The following is a 15,752-nucleotide window of genomic DNA, read 5'->3' on the forward strand; positions in this document are numbered from 1 at the left end:
GAGATGGTAGCACTCCAAGAGTTTATTTGATGATTGCAAAGAAAGACTTAGAGACTAATATTGAATGGTCTCTGTAGTACTTGCTCACAGAATGTAGTAACATTAAAAACAGATCTCAACAAACTCAACTCAATTATAGAAATTTAAGTTATCTTTATGGCACAGAAGAATAAACCTCTCTCTTGCTAACAACTGCCATTAGTGTTTGGAAATGGCATATAATGGAGTTGAAGGACATAGAATTCAGTATGTGTAAACTGGATAAGGTTCTGCATAGTGAATTCGTGTTGGAAACTGTTGCCTAGTATGAATTGTTTGTCCAATATCTTTTTATGTGAATTCTACACCAAGGCTTTCTCTGGTTATCTGTCATGTCCTTTATATTGTTGAACTTTTACTTATCCAGTTCCTTCTTTGTCTTATCCAGTTGGAGATCCATTATTGATCACCTTCTAACACATGAGAAAACTATGTTTAAAGACTTGATGAGTAAGTATTAGCTACTGATAACTTATTTCTGCATTAATTTTAAATTAATTATATTTAAATTTGGTTCTGAGCTGTTTGGTGTCTAACGTGTCAATAAAATGCAGGCAACACTGCATCTGCAGAATTGATTACATGACCAACTTCATTCTCCACTAAAAACTGTTCTCAGTTCAGACTGTATTTTGGTAATGTTAACATTTTAAAAATATTTACTCCAGAAATGTTAGCGTTGGACTGCTGCAAGCACATTTGGCCGTTATTTTAAGTTGCTGAAAGGTGACTGTAGCACTGTTGCCTGTGAGAAAGCAAGGAGACTCCGGTTAACTTTGCATGCATCTGTATACTTGCACAGAGCTATGGGAATATGGTGCACCAGTACAGCAAGTCTTTGAGCAACATGCTCTGATCTCTAATTCAGGCTTGAGGACAATATGGAAGAAAAGTAATTGGAAAAGAGATGGGATAGGACCCTAACATTTGCCTGGAGCTTTGAAAGATAAAGCAGCTTTTGTCTCTTGTTGAAATCTTTTAAAAGAATAGTTGAAGGCTTACAATACAAATTTTAAGGCATTTTTTTTAACATTGTATGTTTTTAAATTTACCATTTTAGTTTTGTCTCAGTAAGAATTAAAAGTCTTGAAATCCCTCAGCCACGGTTTTAAGAGTCTGAGATGAGGAGACTTGTGCATGTTAGAGGCAGGGCTTTAAAGTTCTGGACAGCTGCAGAGTATGTTTTATATAATTCTCCTGCTAGTTTGAGTAGATCAGGATCGACACCAACATGTTACTCCAACCTGTAGGTATAAAGGTAGTAGTTATTTCTAAAAGATCTCAGGATACAGAAATTATTTTCATCTCAAGTCACTAGTCAGAAAAGAAGTAATTCTTATATGTGTTACAGATATGCAGAGCAGCGCCTTAAAGCTTTACCCAAGTTTTGAACAAAAAGCAATGTTGTTAAAGCGGCAAGCTTTCGCTGTCTTCAGTGGAGAAATCGATCAGTATCATCTCTATCTTCCCTTAATACAAGGTAAGATTTGTGGTCTTTTCCATTCAGCTCTGATATATATGTAAACATTAAAATTATAAAGAAAAAAAAAAAAAAGGAAGTACAACATTCCTTTCTTACATAATTTATTTCAGAACGACTGACTGAGAACCTCCGTGTTGGACAGACTTCTTTAGTTGCCTCGCAGATGTTCCTCCTCTTCAGAGTTCTATTGTTAAGGATTTCTCCTCAGCATCTAACCTCCTTGTGGCCAATTATGGTAACTGAATTGGTAAGGAATGAGTGATAACTTTAAAATTAGTTTCTCGCATTCTTTGCATTTCACCTCCTCGCAGATCCACCCCTGGATGGAAGGAAATGTTTTCATAGGTCTGTGTTAGTTTGATAATTTGGAAAAAGAAGCAACATTGTTATTAGGTGATACCTTTCTGATCAATGTTGCTGTTGTTGATAATGCAATTTCTTTCACAATTTCTTAACTTGTTTAAGAGTTTGGTGGCTCTGTACGTGGCAAGGGGGTTGGAGATTAATGATCTTTGAGGCCCCTTTCAACCCGGGCCACTATGTGATTCTGTGAGTAAACTAAGAGTCTGTGGTTCCTTATAGTATTTACACTAATATGTGAAGTGTATCTTTCTATAATTGAGCTGTTCAAATGATTCAGCCTTTCCATAAATTTATTTATTTCAAGATTCAGACGTTTCTACAACTGGAAGAAGAATTAACTGAGGAAGATGAACCATCAAAGTAAGAATTAACATTTAACTGATGAAAGCTTGTAAAACCTGCGAAAGCTGTTAGCAATTGTGCTTGTTCTGTATCTGCCTTTTTTTTTTTCACTTGTGTATTTCTGACACAGGTAAATCAGTATTTTTTTAAGCAGCAGAAATAGTTATAGTTAGAAAAAACTGGTACGTAACAGTTGCATACAAGAATACGAAAATCAGTGTTTGAATATTGAATATTTTAACATTGATTTTTTTTCTGAATACTTTAGATATCTTTCCATGTACAGCCTTCTATATAAATCTCAGTGTTAATACGGAATAAAAATAAGACTTTTGTGCACAGGTGCAAGTGCACATTTGTGTAAATGTGTACATTTCCCTTTTGCTGAATGGAAAACACTTGGTGGATTTATGTTTAATCGTGTGCTTCTCAATTTTTACTACCACAGAAGCAACAGCAAGTTAAGCAAACAGAAAGTCTCAGGTGATGGCAGTGGATCCGACATCCAGCAGAATGAGCTGTCTTTGTACTTATCTGCTTGCAAGTTTTTAGACACAGCGCTTTCATTTCCACCTGATAGGATGCAGCTGTTCCAAATGTAAGTCCTCTAGTTGCTTAACTGTTCTCCAGGTTGTTTCTGTACTTGTCCTTTAATATAATTCAAATATTACTTTCACCGTTTGTTCTTTCCACAAGTGCAGACTTCGATTCTAGAACAAAAGTAATTTGGGATATTTAGAAAGGCAATTCAGTCTTGTCAATGTAGGAAGATTTCACTTTATTTGAAGGCTATCTCACATGGAAAAATAGGGAGAAGAAAAAGAAGGACGGTTCTTTGTTTTCCCTTTGCCACACTTGGGAGTCTTTTGGAGGCAGTTTCATTTAAGTACTGATATAGTACTGAAGTAGTAACTTCCTAGTTCACGAAGTTTAGCTCTGGTAATAGCACAACTTTGTAATTATGACAGCTCTTTCTGTGAACAAATCAGTGCTTTGCTAACTATGTTTGATCCAAACAGGGAATTTTTTTCCTGTCTTCTCAGCAATGGAATCCTTTTGTTTTAGGTATAAATGGGCATTTGTCCCAGAGGTGGACACAGAGTCTTCTACTGTGACTTCTCATCTGGTAGAAAATCATCAGGAATGTAGACCACACATAATACGAATAATGGATCTGCTAAAGATGAAATACAGGGTAAAGAAAGTGCTTTACTTATTTTTCTTTTGTAAGCCTTTAACTTTTCTAAATCAGTGGTAAGACTGTAAGTTGGGCAAGAGGTTTTTAGATGTTAAGATTCCATATGGTTTTAAAAACTATCTGCCTGCTTTCACAAATGTATCTTGAAGATTCCAGTTTTCTTTTGCATGTGGAGTGTCAGGAAGTTTACCATAAGACCATTTAAAATTGCCATTAAGGTTTAGTATTAGTACTTACAGAAGAATACATTAGTATTTATCAGGTACCTTTACATTCTGCAGCTTTCTGATACCTGCTTCTGAAGGCTTGTCCAAATTTCCAGTGTTCTGAAACTGTGGGACTTTCATTTAACAGAAGCTCAAATCTGAAAATAGAAATAACTCATTATACCATCTATACAATTCATATTGCGATGGAATTGTAGGCTGTGGACCTCTCAGTATAAAACCAAGTGTATAATACAGGCTTCAAAGGAGCCATATTTAGTAGGATATTGTGTCTTAATGCAGTAAGTAAATCTTGGTTTGCATGTTTACAGGAAAGAAATAACACCGATGAGGGAATTTCCAAAAAGCACAAATTTCCTCTTTTGAACTTCCGCTCTATATCTAGCATTACCCAGCTCATGCCCTTCTTCAAGACACTGTGTTGTGCATTTACAACAAAAGGGAGTGAGGAACACAATTCACATTCTTCTGCATCTCTCTCTGCGGACTACGTTGGCAGCAATGGCATAAGGATCTTGCAACAGCTTGAAGAGAGTGTTGAATGTGACTTCCTTGAAAACATGGAAAGTTAGGCTGCATATCAGACACTTATGTGGTTAAGCAGCCAAAAAAGAAAGAGAAAACATTACTGCAATTCTTTTTTTTTTTTTCCCCCCATTTTAAAACTACGTTTTAGGTTTTCTTCCAGCTCTTATGGGATGTACTTCAATAATTCAAGCTTCCCAGTGGTGATAAAAAGCAGGATTCTTTGTGTTCTGGGGAGGCAGGAAGGAGGATGTACAGCTTGGTGGTAATTTACCACTGTTACTGTATTCTTTTACTTCTTTTCCTTGTGAAGGATTAAAGAGATTTGTAAATAATGGTAGAAGATTTTTAACTTGGTGAAAGTAGCAACTGTACCATTTATCCAGTAATTTCTCAAGTAAGTATTTTACACTACTTTTGGAACCGTGATCTGAAAGTAAATTTGCATGTCAGTGTACAATCAGTTTGCAGAAAAGCCATGTCTTGAAGTTAAAACCCCCCTTCTATTTCTTCTTCCTTTAACTGATCCTAAAACTTAGCATCTTGTAAACAGGTAATTTAAGTTTCAAACAGATCTATTTTGTAAGCCTTACTACGCAAAGAACTGCAGACTTATCACGTTTGTAATTTCAGCTTTGTATTATAAGAGTGCTCTTCAGGATGAGTGATTCCTAAATAAAAGACATGTACATGAGCAAATGACCAACCTATGCAGTAACATTTTATAATTTACACTACCTTGAGGGCTTTTCATTTTAATTAGCTGACTAATCAAAGAATATTCTAATCCTGTTCTTAAATGAAAGAACTTTGTTCTTTCAGTGGCTAAGATCATCTCGCAACTTACGAAATGCAGTTAAATGAAGATAATCCTGTGAAAATATAAATTACTGTAAACCCCCAGCCTAATGTGAAGGAAAATTCATTTTTTAAGAAACACTTTTTATTCAAATAAATGTATTTGGCTGTTCCTACGTATTATAGGAGGAAGGGATGTCATTCACAGTGCCATGACTACGATAGTGTTCAAGGTGCAGCTTCTTTTGGATCTGCACTGCTTCTACCATTCAGGACCTGGAAGAGACAGTGATTAGTTGTGCTACCATACAGTGAAGCTGCTTGTCTGAAGGACACTTCTGACAGTTAGTGGATAAGTACCACCATAGCCACACGTACACCAAAAAGCTTAGATGAACGTTTTTTCCATGAGGAGGTGGACTCCATTGAGGTTTTGATATTGGGTTTTCTGACTGGATTTGCAATGCTGATTTCTTTGGAAGGGAAAGTTTATCATAGTTTTCATGATGAAAAGCCTTGTCTGCTTCTTTATTTAAACAATGTTGCCTCCACAGAAGTGGAGTTGCAAGACAAAGCTGCAGACTGGCACTTGTGTTATTTGAAACATCTCAACCGAGGTAAACGTGCTTGGTGTTGGACTTCCATCATTATTGGTGTTTTTTTCCTAATTAAAAAAAAAAAAAAAGATACTAAAGGACATGCCAAATGAATGGTTTAATGTTAGGTTGTGAGATCAGGGATTTTTATTTATTTATTTTTTTTTTCAAAACTCACAAGAAATATGGAAAGTTATTTGGCAGTGTTTTTTACCTACAGATGTATGAATCCATCTTTGGATTATAAACTAAAATAATGAAATGCTAAGCAACATGCTTTACAACTGTAATACTGTTATGCTGTATGAAGGTAATGTGATAGACTTGTGCTAAATTTAAAGTTCCTGTGAATTTTGACTGTTAAGGAAAGCGATAGAATGAGATGTGATACTGTGTAGTACTAGGGATGTGAATTATTTGTATTAATATAATTTATTAACTACCTAATGCTGTTGGAATAAGCACAAATGGAAAAAAAAATCCTTTTTAAGCATCACTTGAAAATTTGAACAGGATATTTTTAAATAATTTTGTCAGTTGCTTACATAAGCTCAAGGATTTTCTTTTTAATAATATTGCTAATACTCAGGATGACCTGGTAGTTTGACTTTTAGCTTTCTGATGAGTGGTTGCATTCCATGCTTAGGGACTACTTTTAAAATCATGAGATGGTATTGAATTGCTGTTAACAATCTAGGACAACTTTCTGCTACTAAACTTTTTGCTTTACATTCTCCTCTGAGGTCTAAACCTATGTTTTCACTTAGTTTACTCGCTAACAAAAGGTGATAAAGCACTAACTTAGATGGTTCCCTTTCCCATTCCCTTTGGAAGCGAATGTCCCATTCTATCTGTCAGGGCTTCAGATGTGCATGAGATCAAACATCACCATCCCACCACCCAGAATGTGGTGGTAAGCATTAAAAATTGAATCTGTGACTGAGCTGCTTGGAACTCTAAGATGATCTTACCTTCTGCAAAAATAGCACTTGCTTCTCTCTTGCCTTCTGTGTGTGCTTTTGCCTTTGCTCTGTGATTCTGCAGATTGCTGCTTTAAGTGGCCTGCACATCTTTTATCATTATAAAAAGGGTTCTGAACAAAAAAGGGTTCTGAACAATTGAATTAGTCTTACTTGGATGGCAGAGACTTGCCACTGAATATGCTTAAAGGTATCGTTAACAGCTTAATTTCATTCCTTTTGTACACGGGACTCACTTTAGCTACTTTAATTCTTACAGTACTGCATTTAAATCCATCTGAAGGAAGATGGTTGTACTACCAAAGCAGTACAACCTCACTGTAGATACATCTGATAAACTTTTGCTTCAAACTCAGTAGCAAGAGCTGGAGAGAAAATGCCTTTGCTGTGTGATGTAGTTTTTGCTTGTTTTCAAGCTTAGTTTTCTCTTTTTCATACTTCAGCTTTGAGACAGCATAGCAACAGTGCATGATACATAGAGGGAGAAGTATTTAATTATTCACAGAGGTTTCCTTTTCCTGAAGGGAAGAAAAATACAGTTGGTGCAACCAAGATAACTGCCAAAGAACAGCAGAACTTTAAATACGGAGCATTAAATAATGGCTAATTGTATTCAATGCTACATTTGAATGTAATTCTAATAATAATATTAAATGTTATTTTTGAAATACCTCTTCAGCTGCAATTCTCATTTTCAGACTACTGCTGATGGATTGTCTTTTTCTCTGATTCTGTAAAAGCTCTCAAATTCGATCTCAATGCATGAAGGCTTCTGTGCAGAGCTCCAGACCTTATCTGGGTCCCTGCAGCTGTGGCTGCGTGCCTGCCCATACATCCCCATCTGACAAGGCTGCACCATCCCCCCTGTCTTATCTCCCACCCTTCCTGTTGCATGAAGTCTCTTCATCAGAGACTTCTGAAGTTCATACTGATGCTTTTGTATGTTCTGGGCAAAAGCCCTGATAGTCCTGCCATTTTCATTTGGGGGGGAAGAGAACTCTTCATTCAATTTGGCTTGAAGTTCAAATGCCAGAAAAGTATGGTTTCAGTGACCCTGATGAATAAGCTATTTTCATATTTCACCCTTTCCCCTGAGTCTTTGTGCATCTTTTTAAGGTTATGCAGTGTATCTCACACCTCACAAGCAGGTAATATTTAGTTATATTTTGAAAATGCTTGCAATATGTTGCATGTATTCTGGGAAATATTGTAGCATAGTACAAATAGTATTAATTTAGTAGCATTAAAGTACTCAATGCCTGTTGAGTACCTGCTTAGTCAAATAAAGATCACCAGGTTTGGCAGTAACAGAACACATCCATGATTTGCAATTACTGTCCCAAAGCAGCTCCCCGACTTACTTATTCAATGCTGGTTGTCTCCTGGCACTCGGCAGCAGAGCTTCAGGAGGAGCCCTTGGCAGAGGTGAGTGCCCAGCAGACTAGGCCTTCTGATTTCATCTCTGCCAACAGAGCAAAGGGATGGTATGAGCAGGCAGATGGAAAGAAAGAGTTGATCAAAACTTGATGGTACTTTCAGGTAGGGGCTGATGTATGTTTTCCATAACTTCTTGAGCAGAGGCTTGTAAGGTTTTGATCAGCATGAATTACTGTACCTCAGGCTTTTAGTTCGAACTTTTTATTTTACACCACCTGTATCTTTGGTTGTTGGGTTGCTTTTTTCTCTTTGACCTCCACCAAAATAAGAGCTGCTTTCTAGTAGGAGAAAACTGAGATGACAGGATTGAAAAATTGGAAGAATAAGAAAGGAGATAGAGAGGAACATGTAGTGTAGTTATAATAGACAACGGGGAGCTTCCCAGCTGTAAATACATATATGAAAATAATCAAACCCCACAACTGTCTCAGGTCTTTCACAAAGAAAATAGTCTGGACTCAAGGTAACTGTCCATTGCTCAAAATACGTGCAGATAGTTGAAACGCAATAACTTTAATGAAACAGCTGACAGATTTTGTTCTGTGAGTAAACAGGATGTGAAATATGAATTTTGTGAAATATGCACCTTGCTGTAGATGTTACTTAGCCAACTTGGGAGAACACAGTACTAAGTCTTCAGTGAGGGAGACTCTAGTTACTCCTGCAGTCTCTTTTCTTAGTGGTGTGATTTATATGGGGAAAACTGCCAACTCATTAATAATGGCACTGGAATTTGACCTCAGTGCTGTCTTTGAAAAACACATAAGAAATCCACTGGAAAAAGGGAAAGGGAATTGTGCAATCTTTATTGTGCAAGTGTATCTGACATAGCAGCTGCAGTTAGCAAAAAGAGTCAAAGCCCTTTGATTAAACTTTAAGTTCTTACCTTGCGTTCTGGCGTTTGCACCTGAGCAAACAGTTACAAATCTCTGACATTATGTGTTTTGGTTTTTTTATTCCTACAAATGATGTTACCAAATACTCAGAATTACAATTTCACTTGGATCACAACAGAAGCAATCCACTACTACAGCTGAAAGACAAAACAGAGAAGCAACGTCAGCCCCTGCTGTTAGGAACTCTGCCCACGTAGAGCAGTTACACATTTATGTAGCTTTTGGTTATGCATCTCTGAACTGTCAGATAAGTAGGAGTACAGTAAATAGCAAAAGAAAACAATAACATTGGGATTACTTCATGTAAGGAGGAATCTGCACAGACAAGTAAGAAAGCTTGAGACGACAGTACATCTTCTTACAAACAATTCATTCCTGTATTACTCAAAGGCTCCCCAGGTCATGCTGTTGTGCATTTCTTAGTTGGGAAGATTGATAAAGGTAATGCTTTGTGAGCCCTTTACTTCTGAAGTGTGCGGATTTCCTTTCTCATTCAGGGACAAACTGACACTGAAAATGAAAGGGCCAGAAACAGATCTCTTTGCTTCCATTTCATAAAATCACAGAATGGAAGGAAGCTCAAAGCCCATCCATCCCAACCCCTGCCATGGGCAGGGCTGCCCCCCACCAGCTCAGGCTGCCCAGGGCCCCATCCAACCTGGCCTTGCACACCTCCAGGGCTGGGGCACCACAGCTTCTCTGGGCAGCTGTGCAAGCGCCTCACCGTCCTCTTCAGTAATTTTTTTTTTTCCCCCTGCTATCTAAATCTCCAGTCTTTTAGTTTTAAACCATTCTCCCTTGACCTCTCAACTACCAGACCACGAAGAAGTTAATTTCCCTCCTGCTTATAAGCTTCTTTTAAGTACTTAAAAAAAAAAAAAAAAAAAAAAAAAAAAAACCTGTAATGGGGTCTCCCTGGAGCCTTCTCCAGGCTGAACAAGCCTAGCTCCCTCATCTTGTCTTCACAGGAGAGGTGCTCCAGCCCTCTGAGCATCTTTGACCTCCTCTGGAACTGCTCCAACAGTTCCACTTTTTTTTATGCTGGGCTCCAGACCTGGATGCAGTACTCCAGATGGGGCCTCATGAGGGCAGAGCAGAGGGGAACGATCCCCACCCTCTTCCCATTGCCCACTCCTCTTGTGATGCAGCCCAGGATACTGTTGGCTCTCTGGGCTGTGTGCACACTGCTGCCTCATGTCTAGCTTTTCATCCGTCAGGACACCTGAGTCTTTCTCCGCAGGGCTGCTCTCAGTGCATTCTCCTCCCAGTCTGTGTTCATAACTGGGATTGCCCCAAATGCAACACTTTGCACTTGGCCTGGTTGAACCTCATTACGTTCCCACGGGATCACTTTTCAAGCCTGCCCTCTGGACGGTGTCCGTTCTACTGTACGAGCTGCACCACTCAGTTTGGCGTCGTCTGCAAACTTGCTGAGGGTGCACTCGATCCCACTACCCAGCTCACCGATAAAGATGCTGAAGAGCACTGTCCCGGGACGGACCCCTAAGGGACACGACCTGCGTCCGACCCCACCTGCACGAAGACCTATTCACCGCAACCCCGCGGCTGCGACCATCCGCCAAACTAATTCTCCACCCACCGATCCGCGGGGCCGCCCGGGACAAGAGCCCGCTCGAGCCCCACCCCCAGGCGTGGCCGGTGAGCCCGCGCATTTTTACCTAAAAAAGAGAGGGAAGGCAAAACACAACAAACCCGCCCCCTGCGCGGCACGCCAGCCTCGCCCCACCCGCTCTCCGCGCCTTTGGACGGCCGCAGGCGATGGCCCCGCCTCCCCGCTGGCTGCCGACCTGCGGCAGCGTGTCGCCCTCTCCCCCCCCCGCCGCCGCGCACTCATCTGTGCGCGCGGAGAGGGCGTGGCCTTACCCCTAAGCCCCGCCCCCTCCCGGAAGAGGTTGAGGCTGGCGGCGGAAGCGCGCCGGGAGGGGGGCGAGGCGGATGTGCGCGCTCTGGGCGCTCCCCGACGCCCCCATTCCCCGCTCCTTCCCGCCCCGGCTGTCGCTGCGGCACAAAAGATGGCGGCGAAAACTCAGGGCGGCATTCGCCTCAGCGCGGTGAGCGCCTCAGCGCGGGGCCCGGTAGCGGTGGAGGGGTCTCTGAGAGGCCGGGTGGCCCTTACCGAGGGAGGAGGAGGCGGAGGAGGAGGAGACGGAGGAGGAGGGGCGAACCGGGGTGGCTGCGCGGGGCCGCGGAGGCTTGAGGGAAGGTCCCGCTGAACGCCTCTGGGAGGAGGAAGCGGGCGATTGGACGGCGGCCGCCGTTCCTTAGCCGAAGCGGGAGGCTGCAGGGCGGCTCGCTGTGCCCGGGGGCCGGGCCTTTGCGGGAAGGCAGCTCCAGTCGGGCTTGCAGCTGCTCCCGGCGGGAGGTGGCCTTTACAGCCGAGGCCGGTAGGGTGGGCGCCGCCAGATCCGCTGCTGTGCTGTGCTGCTCGGCCTCCCGTTGTTCACTGCCGTCCTTCTCCTGCAGCCGATCTCTTCTTTATTTACTCTCGGTGCGAGCGGGGTTACCTCTGTTCTTTCAGTTTCTCAATACGCCGTGGCTGAAACTGGCTATTTTCGAGGGACTTTCTCGTTTGTATGGTTGTACGCCTCTAAGCAACGCTAGCAACGCAAACACGTAGCTTGGGGCCTTGCTTTGGAATCTGGAATTAAGTGGTGGGGGGAAGCTGGATCCTTACAGGAAAATAACTGCTCAGGTGTCGGGATGTAAAGCATACGTCACGTATTGGACTGGGTCATCTTTATGGGTCCCTTCCAACTCGGGATATTCTGTGGTTTATGGTGCTTCAGTGTGCCCTCAGCACTGCTTAAATTACCTTAATTTAATTGGCGTGATTGCAGAGATTACGTGTAAGTGTCACCTGTTTGAAGTTTGGGAATTGCACTTTCATTTCAGCATCTAAGTTCCTGATTTTGTTAGAGAAGGGCGCACCTGGCTTTTTAGATAACATAATGCTTTAAAAAAAATAATAATAATTAAAATCTGCCTTTGCATTTGAATGCGTGAGTAGTTTAATTTAGGGGAAAAGCATGCCTCTGTTAACATCTGTTGTGGGTAGCACGACTTGGGATATGATTTAAAATCTCTCTTGGGTTAGAAATTGCATTGGCAAACTTACAGGTCAGAAGTCTTAACTAGAATTGGTGTAGCTAACAGCAGTTGGTAGTTTTCTGATATATATTTAGGATGCTTTTTTTTTTTTTTGTCAGTAGTCATAACTTAAGATTTTCATTCAGTGTATTTCTAATTGCAGCTTTATTTATTTATTTATTTAGGTAGGTTTTCAGTACAGAGATGGAATAGCTGATAACAGTTGTTGTAGCAGATAACACCTTTCTATACCTTCTGACAATGTTTCCCAGCGAAGAGCAATGCAGAACCCGCTCTTGGTCTCTTCTGTCAGCCACTGCTCTGTGGAAATAAGTTGGGCTTCAACAGAACGTGTGCATTAGTTTCAGAGGCATGCAGGAACCACACAGGTGGTGTAAGCAGGCCTGGCAATTCATTCTTATTCTGGTGTTTATCTCTTGCTGTTGCTCTGGTAAAATGTTTGCTCATTTGCACCATGAGACATATTGTGAGAGTGATCCAGGTTAAAAATACGATTTAAAAAAAGGGTTGTAATTTGCATCAGATCCATGCTGCAGTTCGTTGTTGTGGTCGTGTAAGTATATCAGCATAACTGAAAGGGAGAAGGAAAGGAGAATGTAGTGGAAAGGGGACAAGCAGCCAGATGGAAGAAAAGCAGGAGGAGGAGAATGATAGTGGTGTTGCTCATCCAAAAGCTGCGAAATAGCTCTGATGGACAAGGCTGCTTGCTCAGTAGTTATGATTTGTGCATGAAATGATCCATGAGGGATGGAATAGTTCAGTTTTTCTTGGAAAACTGGAATTCCTATAGCTGCTGTTTTATTGTTAAATATTTACTGCTCATAATTATAGGAGATGCTCTGCCTGGTACAGTGAGGTTTTTCTGTCATCTGAGCTGTAGATACAGTTTGAAATTTACTTGGATTTTCAGAAGGAATTTGCTGCACTTCTCAGGATGCCAAATGGAATAGCTAACCAAAACCCACTCAGTGACAGAATATTTTTGGTCGGTGTGCAAAGCAGCTGGATCATCTCAACCACAGCCATACTGACAAAGCCAAAAGTGAGCATTCACGTGGGGATTAACACTCATACTGTATCCTTAGTACTGCATAACTCATAAAGCTAAATAGGCTTAAAAATTTCCTACCGAGTTCCACCTCAGTTGTGTTAGCAGCTGGATATGCTTTGAAGCAAGCTAGAGAGTGCCCTTCAACCACTCTTCCCCGTCTTCTTAGTCTGATTTTCTTGTGTATCCTTGTTTCACAGCCTCCCATTAGTAAATGATGCTATCTGCTGCAACTCTTTGAAAGCGGGACACAAGGGGAAATGGTGTTAAGTTGAAGGAGGGAAGATTTAGGTTGGATGTCAGGGGGAAGTTCTTTACAGAGAGAGTGGTGAGGTGCTGGAACAGGCTGCCCAGAGAGGTTGTGGATGCCCCGTCCCTGGAGGTGTTCAAGGCCAGGTTGGATGGGGCCCTGGGCAGCCTGGTCTAGTACTAAATGGGGAGGTTGGTGGCCCTGCCTGTGGCAGAGAGGTTGGAGATTCATGATCATTGAAGTCCCTTCCAACCCTGGCCATTCTGTCATTCTGTAGCTTTTCCTGTGAACTGCCCTTCAGGCTGCTCATCTTTAGCTGAGGGAGCTTTAGAGCCAAGAACCAATTTCTTAAAGATCTCATGTTCCAACTCGTATCTTCTAGTTTTGTATAACTGTTCACGTTCCTGCAGTTGGGTACCACATCTCAGCCTTTTTCACAACCTTACCATCTGAAACAGCAATCCAGGAGAGACTGGCAGAATTTTTATGTTTGTTTATAAAAGATGTTTCTTTTCAGAGTTAGTCACTGGTATGCAGCTGTGACACGAGGAATGGAGAGGCATCGCGTTATCAAGGCACTGCATGAGATTTTCTTGCTGTACTGATCCACACTTTGCCTCACAGAAAAGAGGACACAGCTCTGATTATGTCAGTCTCACAGATGCTGAAATTCTTTCTTTCCTCAGCGCTGTCTGAGCAGGGCAGGTTCACAACTACAAATTTGTGCCTTTCAAAACTACTTGTGGTCCTTTTTTCAGGTCTTAAGATCTGCTGAGCTGTCATATAGTAAACTGAAGAAATTGAAAGCTCCATTTAACAGGAGCTGTGGTGTACATGCTGTTTCCAGTAATTGGGCTCGATGTCTTAAATCCTAAATTATTTGTAAGCATCCATTAGGAATTTTTTAAAAAGCACAGTGACTTGGGCTGATTGAATTCACCGCAGTTTATAAAACAGTAATTTTAAAACACATGGCAGTAAAGAGTGTAGTGTCTGTCTATACTTGCAGTCTGAATTGGTGGAGAAATACCAGGGCTAACTTGCAATCCAAAAGTGTGTCTGGTCTCTCAATGACCTTTGAATCAAGGTGAGATTTCTTGGCAGTCGACGCTGCTGCAGCTTTGCTCCCACTGTGGCACCTGGTTCTGGAACTTGTTTGTAGCATTATTCTTTTCTCTGATAAATGATCTTGGGGACCCAAAGTGATTGCTTCCTCTAATTTAGTCCTTACTAATTATGTGAAAGTGATTGTCACAGTAGCAGTTGTATAAAATTGGTTCTGTGGATACATATGTGCTATTCTAAAATATTTTCCTTATTTTATATATGGTATGGATTATGTTTTCTCATGCACCTGTACTTCACGAGAGCTATTTCCAGCGTTGGATATTCCTAGATGCTTTTTATGCCATCAGTGTAACTGCACCAATGAGGCATAAGCATATATGTGCACTGCTCAAGAGCTTGTAAAAAGTGTAATTACAGATATTCTCTGCAAATACAGCTATACCAAGGTCAACAATTAAACTTCCCCAAACGTTGCATTGACAAATCCATAAGTTATGTGATTCCTAGTTCTGCTTTTCCTGTTCTTTTGATCTAAGTGAATGTATACAAACCTAGGCTTTCATAAATGACTTGAGAATACTTTTATCACTGACATCTATAAAATGTCACATAAATACATATTTTACTGTGCACGTTGCCATCTAGTCCCAGTAGTGCCTACATTCTTGTGGTTACATCTGATAGTAAATGAGGCTGAAATACACGAGCCTGAATTGCCAGCATTTACAGCTACCATTTGAAAGAATCTAACAGATCCCAGTAACAGGCAGTTTTGATCAATATGGGCAAAGGGAGCAGTGACATTAGACACTAAGTCACTGGGTGTATTAGGTGGGGTTTTTTTCCAGATTAATACTCATGGTTTAAAATGTACATTTTTAATATTTGAAAGCTTATGTTAAGTTTGTTACTTTTGGATGGAAGCACGGATGGGTTTTTGTAACTTCACCCTGGATCACAAACTGATGCTGTTGTTTCTGTTTTATTTCAGCTTTGCCCAAAGTTCCTGCATACCAACTCTACCAGTCACACCTGGCCCTTCAGTGCAGTTGCTGAGCTTATAGGTATGTGGATCACTAATATTTATGAAACTTTATCTCCAGCTGTGATTTTTTGTTCCATCAAGTAAGATCTTATTCTTATTCCTGCTTGATGTGGTAAACCAGGTTTGAATTTTGTTAGGACGAATACATACAGGCACACATTCATGTGAGAGAGCACGCTTGTGTAGGAAATTGTTATGCATTCTTATTAATCTCTATTTCTAACTGAGTGACAAAGGGTCCAACCGTGAAAGCATACTGACCAGCTTGCACACTGTCAGCTTTTGTTATTCCCCTTATTCCTCCACCCTTGTTATCCTATGCTTTTTT

At 41.0% G+C, this 15,752-nt stretch overlaps 2 protein-coding genes and 1 long non-coding RNA gene across 8 annotated transcripts in view; 2 read left to right on the forward strand and 1 right to left on the reverse strand.

Annotated features, from left to right (window-relative positions):
* Nucleotides 1–7,221, forward strand: part of DOP1B (DOP1 leucine zipper like protein B) — a 45,644-nt gene extending 38,423 nt beyond the window's left edge. The window contains exons 31-37 of the mRNA XM_042810587.1: nt 428–489; nt 1,391–1,519; nt 1,633–1,769; nt 2,190–2,245; nt 2,676–2,825; nt 3,293–3,422; nt 3,964–7,221. Coding sequence (XP_042666521.1) covers nt 428–489; nt 1,391–1,519; nt 1,633–1,769; nt 2,190–2,245; nt 2,676–2,825; nt 3,293–3,422; nt 3,964–4,224 — 925 coding nt within the window. The 3' untranslated portion in view covers nt 4,225–7,221. The remainder of the gene's footprint in view (nt 1–427; nt 490–1,390; nt 1,520–1,632; nt 1,770–2,189; nt 2,246–2,675; nt 2,826–3,292; nt 3,423–3,963) is intronic.
* On the reverse strand, nt 5–10,504 carry LOC122156098. 2 transcript variants are annotated; one of them, XR_006167380.1, is made up of 6 exons: nt 10,349–10,504; nt 8,875–9,021; nt 7,913–8,013; nt 3,692–3,789; nt 1,619–2,937; nt 5–1,283 (listed from the first exon to the last, which is right to left on the reverse strand). It is a non-coding gene; the product is annotated as an uncharacterized LOC122156098 (long non-coding RNA). The 2 variants fall into 2 exon arrangements; XR_006167381.1 differs by having other exon boundaries at nt 3,718–3,789; nt 10,349–10,503.
* A 321-nt stretch (nt 10,505–10,825) lies between these two features.
* Nucleotides 10,826–15,752, forward strand: part of MORC3 (MORC family CW-type zinc finger 3) — a 29,435-nt gene continuing 24,508 nt past the window's right edge. For 2 of the 5 annotated variants that reach the window (XR_006167379.1, XM_042810583.1), the window contains exons 1-2: nt 10,826–10,956; nt 15,371–15,443. Coding sequence is in view for 3 of the 5 variants with exons in the window: in XM_042810583.1 (XP_042666517.1) it covers nt 10,918–10,956; nt 15,371–15,443 (112 nt within the window). In the remaining 2 variants the exon portion in view is untranslated. Of the gene's footprint in view, nt 10,957–15,370; nt 15,444–15,752 lie in introns of those variants that run through there. The other 3 variants (XM_042810582.1, XM_042810585.1, XM_042810586.1) reach the window with 2 other exon arrangements.

Source organism: Centrocercus urophasianus, unplaced genomic scaffold, assembly GCF_019232065.1.
Source record: "Centrocercus urophasianus isolate 14NV4802_14NV808 unplaced genomic scaffold, USGS_Curo_1.0 seq_12, whole genome shotgun sequence".
In the NCBI taxonomy this organism is placed as follows: Eukaryota; Metazoa; Chordata; class Aves; order Galliformes; family Phasianidae; genus Centrocercus; species Centrocercus urophasianus.